Source organism: Diplotaxodon limnothrissa, linkage group LG11 (assembly GCF_057381915.1).
Source record: "Diplotaxodon limnothrissa isolate DT_005_m linkage group LG11, D_limnothrissa_male_GT1.1, whole genome shotgun sequence".
In the NCBI taxonomy this organism is placed as follows: domain Eukaryota; kingdom Metazoa; phylum Chordata; class Actinopteri; order Cichliformes; family Cichlidae; genus Diplotaxodon; species Diplotaxodon limnothrissa.
Window position 1 is genome coordinate 4395268 of NC_140606.1, and position 14115 is coordinate 4409382.

Here is a 14115-nt window from a genome sequence, read left to right on the forward strand (position 1 = left end):
TTAACTAGGTGAACTAAGATAGGTGCAAATGAATACAAAAGATACATGAAATTCAAATACTGGGTCGCTTGACCCGGGACCATGACAGTTTCACCACATTACTTTTGCACTGTTTTGCATGTTCCGACACATGTTGTCATTATATGGCTTGATTAAGGTACACATTAGGCTGACATCTGGGGCAAGAGCTGAAACTGTTCTGGGCCAGCACAGGGCCAGCAGTGTGTCTACAACTGGCCCGTGGCTGCACACAACTTACTTCCACACATGGGCCAGCACAGGACCACCACTGGCAAACCAGATCTGGGCCACCAAAGGGCCGTCATTCTTTGCGGTATGTGGGCCATGTCTAAGCACATTGTGCGGACCAGATCCGGGCCATACCAATTTTGCTATGTGGGTAGGCTCTGCGTTCCTGTTGACCATTACTGTTTGTATTCTTTTGCAGCTCAACTGCTGGGAAAAGCAGAGAAGATGGAAGACTCAAATGAGACTGAATACATAGGATAAGTTTAAAATATGCCACCAGTGCTGAAATTATATAAATATATAAAGAAATTATATATAATATCTAATTATACATAACACCAACATATCTAAGAAGACAGATAAGGCTTACTAAGACTTTCAGACTAATATATATATATATATATATATATATATATATATATATATCCATCCATCCATCCATCTTCTTGTCTGTGAAGGTTCTCAGTCATCCAAGTCATCGTTGTCTAAGGAGCTTGGAAAGAAAAGCGTCTGGACTTCTTTGAGTTCTTTAAGTTTTGAGATCCCTTCCCAGACGCCTTAATGCACACTCACACCCTGGGCCATCTGACCTCAGGAAATCACATGATAGGGTGGGGCCAGGTTTCACAATGAGCTCACCCAAAACCCTGGCTGATTGTGACCCACACCCATTTTCACACCTTGGCTCATGTGATTAGGTAGAGGATCATCAGGGGGTCCTTTTGTCCTCTATTTGGGGGATACTCCCACTGGGTTTAAATCTGGGACTCTCCACCGTTTGACCCTTAGAACTAAAGAAGCTTCTCTTATGAGAGGTGAAATGTCTTCAAGCAACTTAAAGAAGTCCAGACTCTTTTCTTTCCAAGCTCCTTAGACCATCCATCTTCTTCTGCTTTATCTTTATTCTTTATTCTTCCGCCGGGTCGCAGGGGCAGCAGCCTAAGCAGAGAAGCCCAGACCTCCCACCTCCTCTAGCTTATCCGGAGGAACACCAATGCATTCCCAGGCAAGCCGAGAGATATCATCTCTCCAGCGTGTCCTGGGTCTGCCCCCGAAACCTTACCCAGGAGGCGCCCAGGAGACATCCTTGTCAGATGCCTGAACCACCTGACCTGGCTCTTTTCGATGTGGAGGAGCGGCGGCTCTACTCTGAGCCCCTCCCGGATGGCTGCACTTCTCACCCTATCTCTAAGGACTCTAAGGAAGAGGCCAGCCACCCTTCTGAAGAAGCTCATTTCTGCCGCTTGTATCCGCGATCTCGTTCTTTCAGTCACTGCCCACAACTCGTGGCCATAGGTGAGGGTAGGGACGTAGATTGACCGGTAAATTGAGAGCTTCAGTTTTTGCACTCAGCTCTCTCTTCACCACGACGGACCGGTGCAGTGTCCGCATCACTGCAGTCGCAGCACCAATCCGTCTGTCGATCTCCGGCTCCCTTCTCCCTTCAATCGCGAACAAGACCCCGAGATACTTGAACTCCTCCACTTGGGGCAGGAACTCATCCCCGACCCGGAGTGGGCACTCCACCCTTTTCCTACTGAGAACCATAGCCTCAGATTTGGAGGTGCTGATCCTCATTCCCGCTGCTCACACTTGGCCATCACCCGATGAAGCCAAAAGAACCACATCATCCGCGAAAGGCAGAGATGAGATTCTGAGGCCACGGAAGTGAAAGCCCTCCGCCACTTGGCTGCGCCTAGAAATCCTGTCCATAAAAATTATGAACAGAATCGGTGACAAAGGACTGGCCTGGCGGAGCCCATCATCCACCGTGAACGAGTCCGACTTATCGCCGGCAATGCGTACCAAGCTCTTGCAACGGTTGTATAGGGATCGGATGGCCCGTAGCAATGGGCCAGACACCCCATACTCCCGTAGCACCTCCCACAGGACACCCCGAGGGACACGGTTGAATGCCTTTTCCAAGTCCACAAAACACATGTAGACTGGTTGGGTAAACTCCCGTGTGCCCTCAAGTCGAAGTCAGCAGTGCTCCGCCAGCACTATACACAGTGCAGGTAGAGCACCGCTTTCCCCTCCTGAGATGAGATATGGTTTGCCAGAATCTCTTCATGGCTGTCCGAAAGTCTTTTTCCATAGCCTCTCCGAACTCCTCCCACACCCGAGTTTTTGCTTCAGCCACTGCCCGAGCCGCATTCCGCTTGGCCTGTCGGTACCTTTCAGCTGCCTCCAAAGCCCACAGGCTAACCAAGCCCGATAGAACTCCTCCTCAACCTGGTGGCCCCCTTCACCTCTGGTGTCCACCATTTGGTTCAGGGGTTACCACCACGACAGGCACCAACCACCTTGCGGCCGCAGCTCAATGCAGCAGCTTCAGCAATGGAGATGCTGAACATGGTCCATTCGGACTCAATGTCCCCAGCCTCCCTCAGAATGCTGCTGAAGCTCTGCCGGAGGTGTGTGTTGAAGATCTCACGGACTAAGGCCTCTGCTAGGCATTCCCAGCACACCCTCACTATGCGTTTAGGTGCACCAGGTCTGTCCAGCGTCCTCCCCCGCCAGCTGATCCAACTCACCACCAGGTGGTGATCAGTTGACAGCTCAGCCCCTCTCTTTACGCGAGTGTCCAGAACATATGGTCGCAGGTCTGGTGATACGATTACAAAATCGATCATCGACCTGCGGCCTAGAGCGTCCTGGTGCCACATGCACTTATGGACACTCTTATGTTTGAGGTGGTCGTTATGGCCAAACTGTGAGTTACACAGAAGTCCAATAACAAAACACTGCTCAGGTTCAGATCAGGGAGGCCGTTCCTCCCAATCACGCCCCTCCAGGTCTCGCTGTCGTTACCCAAGTTAGCATTGAAGTCTCCCAGTAGGACAACATAGTCTCCAGGTGGAGCACCCTCCAGCACTCCACCCAGGGACTCTAAGAAGGCTGGGTACTCTGAACTGCTACTCGGCACATAAGCGCAGATGACAGTCAGGACCCATTCCCCGACCCTAAGGTGCAGGGAACAAACCCTCTCATCCACCGGGAAGAACCCCAACGTACAGGCACCAAGCCGAGGGGATATTAGAATACCCACCCCATACCGCCCCGCCCCCTCTCCAGGAGAGTCCAGCCCCTCTCCAGGAGACTGGTTCCAGAGCCCGAGCCATGCGTAGAGGTGAGCCCGACTATATCTAGCCGGTACCTCTCAACCTCACACACTAACTCAGGCTCCTTCCCCACCAGAGAGGTGACATTCCATGTCCCAATTCCCAGTCTTGGTAGCTGGGGATCAGTCCGCCAGGGCCTCCGCTCCTGGCCGCTGCCTGGTACACAATGCACCCAACCCCTACCGCGCCTCCTGCAGGTGGTGGGCCTGCGGGAGGTCTATATATGTGTGTGTATAAATATATATATATATATATATATATATATACACACACACATTAGGGGTGCAACGATACAGAAAATTCACGGTTCGGTTCGATACTTTGGTGTCACGGTTCGATATTTTTTTGATACAAAAAAAATGTTCATGCCTTTTTAATTTGTCATTTATTAAATTTTCACGGCACACTCCGCACCACATCTCTGTGCATTCATCATTTGTTTGAAGCCAGCTCACCTCCTGCAACTACTTTTCCGAGAATACGTGCTTCTTTTGTGGTTCAGACTCCTTCTGACATTTCTTTGGAGGTGGAGGAACATCACAGTAATTGCTTAAAGGAGCTTGCTTCTTCGACATCTTTAAGAGTTCTAAACAAATGTCTGTCCTCCTCCTGAAAATCTTATGTACGCAAGCACGCCTTGCAACTTCTTATCTTGTGCGCGTTTTTTATTTTGACAGCGGATGCGCACCTGCGGACCACTTATGTGCACCCCTGGTTATTTAGCTCGTCATATTGCAGCCACAGAAATTATTTTGTCCATGATAAAGCTGCACTTTCTTTTTGCCTTATAGTCTGATTCGTCATAACTTTTCCGTTTTGTGGTAAACTTTTCTTTGGCTGTCACTTCTTCACCCTGACCTGTCTTATTTGGCCCAGCAGAACTAAAATATATATTCTGCTACTTTTACACACGCACCCACATAACGCTCAGCGATTCTCTGCGAGATCAGCCTCTCACATGTTTAAGCTTGCTGCAGGAGATTTCACTTGTCATGCTTGCATAGTAAGCTAACGATTGATAAGACGATGTCAGAGGAATTGGTGTGCCAATTATCATCACTCACAGATCAGTGCTGTCGCTCTCTATACACAGTTAGCACGATTGCAAAGTGAAAGCAAAAAACAAGCGCAAATTCAAACGCGATTTCAATATGTCACATATTGACAGTGGCTCACCGATGCCAATGACATAATTACCCAGCTACATTTCCGAAAGAATGCAAAAGCATTGACATATATTTTTCCTTCCTACGGTAGGCCGACGGGCAGGGCAGAGATAGATTTTGGTAGCCCGACTGGAAAAATCGTTAGACCCGGGGCGTCGGGCTAGCAATTTTGCGAGCCCTGTATCTGATTGAGGAATCACTCATCTTTGGAAAAGAGAGTTTATTACAGTGAAAAGGCTCTTTCCAAAATAAAAGCTATACTATACGCTTCTTCTGGGCTATATTCTCAGCAGCATATTAAACATATCAGGTCCCCATAAGGAGAATCACGTGCTAATGGCTGTCTAAATGACTCGGGTAAAGTTTGTAGCATGCGTGCTTGTTGTTTTTGTCTGCTTCCACTTGTCTTTGCACTAGGATGATGTCGGCGTAAATGTTCAGTCATATTCGTTGTGTTCCCACTAGTGCTGTCAGCGTTAATCTGAAATGACGTTAATGCCACAACACGGCAAATCTCCGTTAACGAGCTACAGTGGATCGCCCCGTGCATGGGGCTGGACAGCCAACACGTTAACGAGCTAACTGCGCTAACACACTAGCTCCCACCCATGTAATTGAGCATTGCATGGCACATCCAACATACTGTTTTACTTTAGTCCATGACGCGCTTACCTTCAGAGTCATACGTCACATGAAAACCAAAATAGTTCCAAACGCCAGATCTGAACGAGGGTGGGGGAGGTTCAATTTGCCATGTTGCAAGGAGAGCTTAACTTCTGTCTCGCTAGCTTGCCCTGCGTTCAGTGAATCTGCGTTCGACTACTCCGCCTAGGCTGCACTGTCGAGTGCAAATCCACTGAGCGCTCAACACAGACAGCATCGTCAGAAGGAAAGTTGATAAAATAAATTAAAAATTTTGTATTGTTCGATACATATGCGTACCGAACCGAAAGCACCGTATCGAACGGTTCAATATCGATACGAGTATCGTTTCACCCCTAATATATATATATATATATATATATATATATATATATATACATACAAAGATGTAAATTCATACACTTTGCTGTGCTATAAAAATCCAAATCAATGCACTTATTGACTTCTAATTATTGAAAAACTTAATTCTTTCTGTCTATAGTCACATCTTCTAATTGCTCATTAAGCAGTTCTGGGAACTGTGAATGTGAATCCATATGATAACTACACGTTCTGAATCCCCGCTGATGCCACTCTTACCATACAAAGGCTCTGGAAATACCAAACAAACACAGATCTTGTATATAAAAAGAAAGTACTGTTTTCATGTGTATAAACTGAAGCTCTTTTGAGTAGTGTGCCAGAGTAGCCCGCATGAATAGGCCGTGAAAGTGCTAATCCTTCCTTTTTTTAGCCAATTCTTTTCTTTGTGCTACCTGCTTTTTCCACAAATGCCTTTACAACACAATCAAATATTATTTCTATTTGCCACTACACCAAGAAAAAAAACAGGTCAGGGCAATTTCAGTGCATCTCTTTTAATGGGGACAGGTCCATTATTGCCTGGCTCTGTGGTGATCAGATAGGATGTCTGCTTTGGTATAATGCCTGTGAACTCTGCAGTCTTCCACAGTATTCTCTTCTATTTCTTCCTTCACTCATTTAGGTAGAATCACACTGTGTTCCTCTACCATGTCCAAAATACTACATCCACAGTCTTTCACATGCAAATGCGGTACCTCATTCATAAGCAGAGCAAGCATGAGATGTGGCAGAATTTGCAAACAGATAAAAGTATTAGACGTGACAGAAGGAAGTGTTCAGTTTATTCTTTATCTGAGTGAGGGCTGACGTACAGTTAACATTTGAAAGAGGAGAATGTGACTGATGGTACTTTTACAGCTGTCCTCTATACACTAGTTATGTTGGACTTCTTCTAGGACAACAAAGTGACGCCAATGTACAGCGTGAAAAGATGCAGTACTTCCACATTAAAACGGCAAATTTTACAGCATAATTAAACATGTTTACAGGGTTATGTATGTATCTACTGGTATGTATCTAGCTTATTTACCTGTTTGAGGATGTTGTTTGCCTAGGGCAGGGGTGTCAAACTCCAGGCCTCCAGTGCCGGTGTCCTGCAGGTTTTAGATCTCACCCTGGGTGAACACACCTGAATCAAATGATTAGTTCATTACCAGGCCTCTGGCAAACTTCGGGTCCAAATTCATGGGCTGCATCCTCCTGAGGCCACATTTGTAGACCGATTACGTCACAGCGACGCGCCGAAGGTTGTCCAAATTCGTAGACTCCTCCGAATGCAGCCAACAAATGCGTCCTCCTTTTCCCCGAATTTGAAGGATGGGTCGGGTGTGTCCTTCGTGGCCCACCATATCCCAGAATTCATAGCGCGGCCCAGCCAAACTCCAGTTTCCAACAATGGCGGCCGCTACTAAGTTTTAAAATTACTCATACTAATCTTTCTGGGTCACAAAATAAACTTTTAACATATTTCCAGGCGAGAAAGTAGCTGTGTAAACATCAAATATCTGCTCGGTTTATCAAGATATCGCATATTTGCAAAAGTGCTTCGACGTTTTCGGAGGCGTCTGCTACCCACCAGCTCGATAGCTCGTCGGGAGCTCGAGGGTTACTCCTGGCACATCATTTTCAGATCACCGTGGACTTTCGCTGCTCGGGTTAAACGTAATATATAAGTCACTTAGACAACCTAAAAATGTTATTGTTGGGCTTTTTTCAGTGTTTTGTTTGTTCGTGAGTAAATCGATTTGGCTGAGATTAAAGTTATTAGATTAGATAAAATAAAATAAAACTTTATTAATCCCCCGGGTGGGTTCCTCCTTGGTTTTTACACAGCTGACTAAACGTCAAACAGAAAACTGATTAAACAGAAGTATGAGACAGTCGAGAATTTACGCCAGTGTCCCGTTATATTTTAGATAGCAAGGAGCAGACGGCTGAGTTTATTAAACTCCACCGAGACAGCGGTGACGCTAATCAGAAGGCTAGACCGTCCAATTTCACGGCCGTTTACTTCCGGCCTACCAGACGTTCTGAGGACCCGGCCCACGTAGACCGCGAAGGCCGGGTCCTCAGGAGGATGCAGCCCATGAATTTGGACACGACCATGTTGAGGAGGTAACTTAGCCATTTAAATCAGCTGTGTTCAATCAAGGACACATCTAAAACCTGCAGGACACCGGCCCTTGAGGCCTGGAGTTCGACATACCTGGTCTAGGGTCTCTGTCAGCCGGGTTATGGTCGTCTTAACAGCTTGAAAAAAAGGCAACTGGACTTCTGCACATTTTGCACCTCATTCATTCAGTCGCAGACCAACTGTTGGAGGGTCCTATGTATTAAAATGCCTAGTGGAGGTTGTTCTCTTGTTTCCTGGAGGTGAGCCTATGAACTGGTTCACTCTAAGGACAAAACACCCAAACACAAGCAAAACAACACAGTGTATGCGGTGCAGTGCAGCGAGAAGTGATTAGATCTCTACATAAGACAAACAGCTCTCCTCTCTACAAACAGGAAACAACACAGCTTTACACCTGCATTTTAAGATTATGACACTCCTTCCAGGATGCCAGTGTTTATATTTTGGGCAGAGAAGACACATGATTTAAGATACAAGTGAAGGGCGCCATCGACGTCTACTGTAGCTGCTATCACCCACCAACAGTGCAGTCCTGCGATCCATTTCAGGCGTTTCAACTCCCATTCACATTTGGCCTCAGGTGACCATAATAACTCACATCATGGTGGGGTGGGCCATTGTCTCACAGAGGTTTCACCTGTGGGCCCAGTGATGGGAATGACCCACGTTTTCTCTCCTCGTCATGTCTCATGTGACAACGTGATCAACACTGTGCTGACGACCCTTAGGGCCAGCTCCAAGATGACACCCGCCACTAGCGGTTTATTACCTCCAACTGTTTTGGACTCCACCAGTTGAACCAAAGAAGCTTCTTGGATGAGAAAACCCATACAATCACACCCAGATAAATAAAGTCCTAAAGTACCTTCATTAGTCTGGTCTTACAAAAAGATACTCCAAGGTGTTTTTCCCTGCTTTTTTTAGCTAGACAAAAATTATCACCCTGTGCCTCTGTTAGTACCATGCTAACATAGTTAGTTGAACGGTGCTAATATTAGCATTTTTTTCTTTTTGTGTATACAGTTTGTAATTGTGGCTATTACAATACTTATACTCACTGTTTTGAGTGCATAATTGCATGACAAATAGCCACAGGAACAGCTGGACAAGTACCAGGATGCTTTACAATGAAATATCAAAAAATTGAGTGTGTAACACTAAACCTCTCACAGGTGTTTTCACATCTGTGGTGTTTAGTCCATTTAAATCAAATTATGGTTCATTTTCCTGATGGTGGGGTTCATTTGTATAATAATGTAACATACTAAATCATGAATTGATAAATATTTTCTACTCAGGACCTTGCATTTTGGCTCAGCATTTTTTAATAAGTTGCTTGAAGCTTTACCACTATGTACCCACATCAATAATTTTCATCTACCCTGGTCTCCCTGTCAAATGGAGCGCCAGTGAATACTCCAGAGAAGCTGGTTGAGTCATTTGTTTACTTTGGGTTACACATCACTAGCTGCTAGTATATCCACCTTACATTCCTGCTGTATGAAATGGCAGTTTAATCCTCAAGTGGTGAAGTTTGTTGTTTCCACCTTTAGTGGGATCAGCTTTCTTGCTTATTTTGCAAAGTTCACAGATAATAAAATAATGACAGAACAGAGAAAAATTACCCTTAAAAAACAGTTTTGAATTTGGCGCATCATTTATATCTCTACATTTTAGCAAGCCTACTTAAGACTAGTACATTGGAGAAAAGGGCAAACAACGAAGAAAACAAAAACAAAAACATTTTATTATCCATTCTTGCAGTTAGGATAAGCCAGTTTTAGTCATCCTGACTCTAAAGGGTATTTAAAGGGTATCTACATTAGCCTGATTGAAGGTAGCAAACAAAAGGGCACTCTGTAACAAAAAGGTAGCAATTAGCACAAGTTATTGCTTCCCATTCTTCCTAGGAAACTTCATCACACACCCACAACCCCATTACGTACCCACACCTTTTACTCCATAAAGCAATGCAACTAATCCTGAGTATTTTGAGACACTGAAGTATCATCCTGTGTTTGTGTGTGTGTGTGTTTAAATAAAGCTAGCAATAGTTATGGTCAGCACTGTTGTGTTTTTCCTGAGATCAGGAATGTTTATCTTTTTGACAAAATCTTCAGTGGGTTTGTGGTGACGTTTAACAAGTCCATAATAAACAGGTCTTGGGTTGAAATGGTTCTTCATATCTTTGAGTTATGAATATGAATCCTTCTCCACAGAGATACCTTGAGATGTCTTCACAGTGTTTTACTGTGGGTTTGATACATTGTTGTGTGGTTTCTCTCTTCAGTCAGTCTCCTTGCAAACAACCTTCCATTACTACCACGAACCACAAAATAGGATTCATCAGTAAATAAAACTTTTTCCATTACAAAGTATGTCTTTATAGACGCTATGCATCCTCTGACACTATGACCTTGTTTAGACAGAGAAATTTTAGAAATTCTTTAGACAAAATTGCTTGTCCATCACTAGTGCAAGACTTGATGGTGTGCTAATTTTTGTCTGTCAAATCCTGCTTTGATTCAACTGATCCAGTTGTCACCAAGTGTTTTTGAGGTCTGTCCTCTTAGAAGCCTTCAGTCTAGCCATTAAACAGTGTTGGGAAGGTTACTTTTAAAAATGTATTCCACTACAGATTACAGATTACATGCCCCAAAATGTATTTTGTAACGTATTCCGTTACGTTACTCAATGAGAGTAACGTATTCTGAATACTCAGGATTACTTAATATATTATCAAACTTTTTACAACTACATGAATCTACTATTGCTGTGTGATTTATTACTTTTACTGAAGGTTACTGGCCATACAACTAGATTTTTAAATCTTAATATAAAACGAGTAACAGTAGAGTGGACATAGAAAACGCGTATATAAAACAGGTCCGCGGCTCTGAACCGTAGTAAAGGGACCTCTGGCTAATACGTCGGGTTCATGTCGGGCTCGTAGCTGAAAACTAGCTTTACTTTGTTGTCTGGCTCAACTTTTCTAGGGAGAGACAGAGAGAGGAGTTGAAAGGCTGCTGCAACAGAACTTATTGTTTCGGAGGAAAACACGAACACGGTGTACAGTCGAGTCTTAATAGCTTACTTACATCTGGACTACACTGCCCATGAGGCTACATTCTTTAGGGCTATTCCTGTACTGGCAATTTTTTGAACAATAATTTTAAACAATAGTTCTTCCCGTCATTATGCGGGTTGAAATTAGAGGTTAATGCTGTCGGGCCTTCACTGAACCACCAGCAAAAGAAGATGAAACTACACGTCATGGTTGAAAAACACAGAAATAAATTCCCTCTTACTTTGGCTGTTTGGCTTCCACCACGATTAAAATCGCACTTTCTGCACAGCTCCCTCTCTCTCTCTCAGTGAAACCGGTTAACCATCAAAAATCTCTGTTTTCTACATTATTTGCTTGCTTATTACTCAGCAGTCAGCCGCTGCGTTTTTGTTTTTACAAAATGACCTCTGACAAGAAAGCCTAACTTCTTCTGTTTAATACAGAAGAAATTAACATTTTTGTAAATGATGCCAAATTTCAAAACTCTTAGCTGTGTCTCTAATAAAACTTCTTTAAGTTTACTCTGTAACTTTTTGCTTTTCTTTCAGCAGCATCAGGTAATGTTCATGAGTTGATTCATGGTTTTCTTCAGTTTTTGATCTGCTGCAGAATATTTTTAAGCCTATCCACTATAAAAAGCCAGACCAGAAAAATCTCCTTCATGTTTTTTTGTGTTTTATCCTCAGTTACTTTGACACAAAGGCATCTGCTGTGATGCTTAAACCTCTGATGAAGTCTCACAAGCTTTGTTTTTATACACAAATATAAAAATATGGATATGTACTGATAAATTGTCAATTAATATTTATTTAAAATAATATTTCTGACTGAGTCCAAATTCAATCAAATCAAATCAAATCCAGACCTAGTGAATCAGAATTAAACCAGCTATAGAAATCAGTGACGTTACCCAGCCCTATGCTACACCGACCACGGCTCAACACAGTAACCTTAACTTGGAAAGTCATCTGCCTTTCACTTCAAGTTAGATTTGATCTAAAGCCAAAATCACACCTACATTTTTCAGGTATGCCCCTTTTTCCCATATGGCTGACACCAAGTAAAAGCTAATTCCCCAGTGAATGCTCATGACGGAGCCAGACATAGCTGATGGCACATTTGTGACCCAGCAGAAAAGCCTTTATATCTGTCCTATATCTGTGTGCTAAGTTTCATTCTTTTTGCCAAGTCTACATCACTGCAGGGAGTGGAGAGCCGTTTATAGATATCAGGGTGTCTAAATGGATTTTCTCAAACACTCTGCACTGTTGTGGTTTTTAAACCCACATCTTTTTGCTTCTCATCAGAAAATTTGTCAGTGTGGCAGGGAGGTGGAGGTTAAAAAGTTTGTTTTGCCCAGCAGAACGTTCAAGCTTAGGGCATTAGTCAAGCACATCATATTAAAATGAGCCCACAAAAGGTTATCTGTAATAAATTAGAGTCGGCAGTGTAAAAATTCAAGGCATACACAACAAGATGGGGCAGCATCTTACCTATTGCATCTCCTTGTTCATGAACCATGCTGGCCAGATCCTTCATGATTTGACTGACATCCAGCATGTCTCTCTATGGAGAAATCACAGTGAATGCTCATGTTAGTCCTCCGTACATATCAGTCCATGAGAGACAATGTGCACATAGGACAAAGATTATAGCTTGAAAAGTAAGGTTATTATTATTCATTTATTAATAATATTATTGTCCATATTTACACTGTTTGGTCTTATTAGATGTTATCATCTTTATTACTTAAACTAAATGCAAAGTATTATCAATATTGAATAATGCACAAAGTCATCTTGCATATGTGAGCAGGCAGTCAGGCTTAATTACAGAAACAGAATATGTAACAGAATAACATAACATTATTTCATTTCACTACATTTTTTTTATTTTTTATTTTTATCTAATAAAAAAGACTCTAAAGTGCAAAGGTGGGATTTGCATATTCTTTATCACCCTGATCAATCCTGATCGATCAAAGAAGTAGTAGAAAGGATGGTTCATGGTTTCAGATGGACAGAGATCAATTGAAGCCAGTTTTGACTGATATTATGTCAACAAAAAAATTGTAGGAAACTGTAGTGGCTTTTTGTCATCCTTAAATGTTTTGCTCATAGTTGTGCAGCTATGAAGGATTTCTATAGAAAATGCAATTCTAATTCAATTTCCCTGTCCCTTTAATTGACAGTGGATTTGTGTCTAATCCTAAATGTTTTGTGCTTGGCTTGTCCAAAAGTAAAAAAAAAAAAAATGCAGTTCAAAGTTTTTGTTCAATTATTCCACTGTCAAGGCACAGAGCGAACTGGTGCAGCTATGGCTGACCGCAGCTAATTCTCCACAGTCTCAGAGCTTTGAATCTGCTCTCAATGTTTCAGCTCAAAGCAATATGAAAGCTTATAAAACCTCTGTCTATCTCATGCTCGCAGGTCCCTCCCTTTTCCTCCATTATGGCACCGTGCAATCACAGCTGCGTTTGTGTAGCCTAACCCACTGGGCCATCCATCACAGGTGGCGGAGTTTGCTGTGGAAACTGGCAGCCATCCTGCCACTTGGCAAAAACCATTTGAATGGAGCAAAAATGGCCCCTGGCAAAGCTTGTGATGCTAAAGACTTTTTGCATTTATCTTGAGGCAACCCTGTCCATCACCCTGTAATAGAATAATAAATTTATTTTACCTGGCAAAGCATTGGGCAATCAGGGCTCATTTTATCATAATGACAGAACAGTGTGTAACCAATTTAGCAAACACTGTGTTGCGAATAGACATAGACAGACGGGGGGACACACACACACGTACACACCCAGGTGGGTTGGGGCGACCGTGGGTGGGTGGGTGCAGTGGACCCCTGCCTGAGGGCTGAGTGGGTGGCCAGGCTTGGAGCCAACACTGTGCCCTTTTCCATATTTCATGTGCTTCAAATTCTTCTCATGAGCAATCCAGAAGCCACTGGATACTGGCATCAGGCTAGGAACCAGCCAACATGGATGTTCATTAGGATGATTTGTTTGTTGCCTTTTTTCCAAGACTTGCAACAACAAAAAGGACATTCTGATAGCCAGCTCTGATACTCCCCCCACATTGAAAGGAGCCAGCTGAGGTGGTTCAGGCTTCCAAGTTTAGATGGTTAAAATGAAGTTACTTAAGCATCCAAACGTCCACCTCATTCAGTTATAACAAAGCTCTTCATTTAAATGCACATCATCGTGCTTTCTTGCTTTTCAGAGGTTATGGAGATATTTTTTTCCACTAAGTGCAACTACGAGGACACTGCATTCCATCATATATAGGGGCTTTCTACAGAGCCCTCCATTTCTGACTGACCAAGACCTAAGACAACCATATA

The 14115-nt window shown here is 43.4% G+C and overlaps 1 protein-coding gene across 1 annotated transcript in view; it reads right to left on the reverse strand.

The window, feature by feature from the left end:
* tsnare1 (T-SNARE Domain Containing 1) overlaps positions 1 to 14115 on the reverse strand; it is a 267379-nt gene that overhangs the window by 124569 nt on the left and 128695 nt on the right. The window contains exon 8 of the mRNA XM_085366785.1: positions 12261 to 12333. Coding sequence (XP_085222911.1) covers positions 12261 to 12333 — 73 coding nt within the window. The remainder of the gene's footprint in view (positions 1 to 12260; positions 12334 to 14115) is intronic.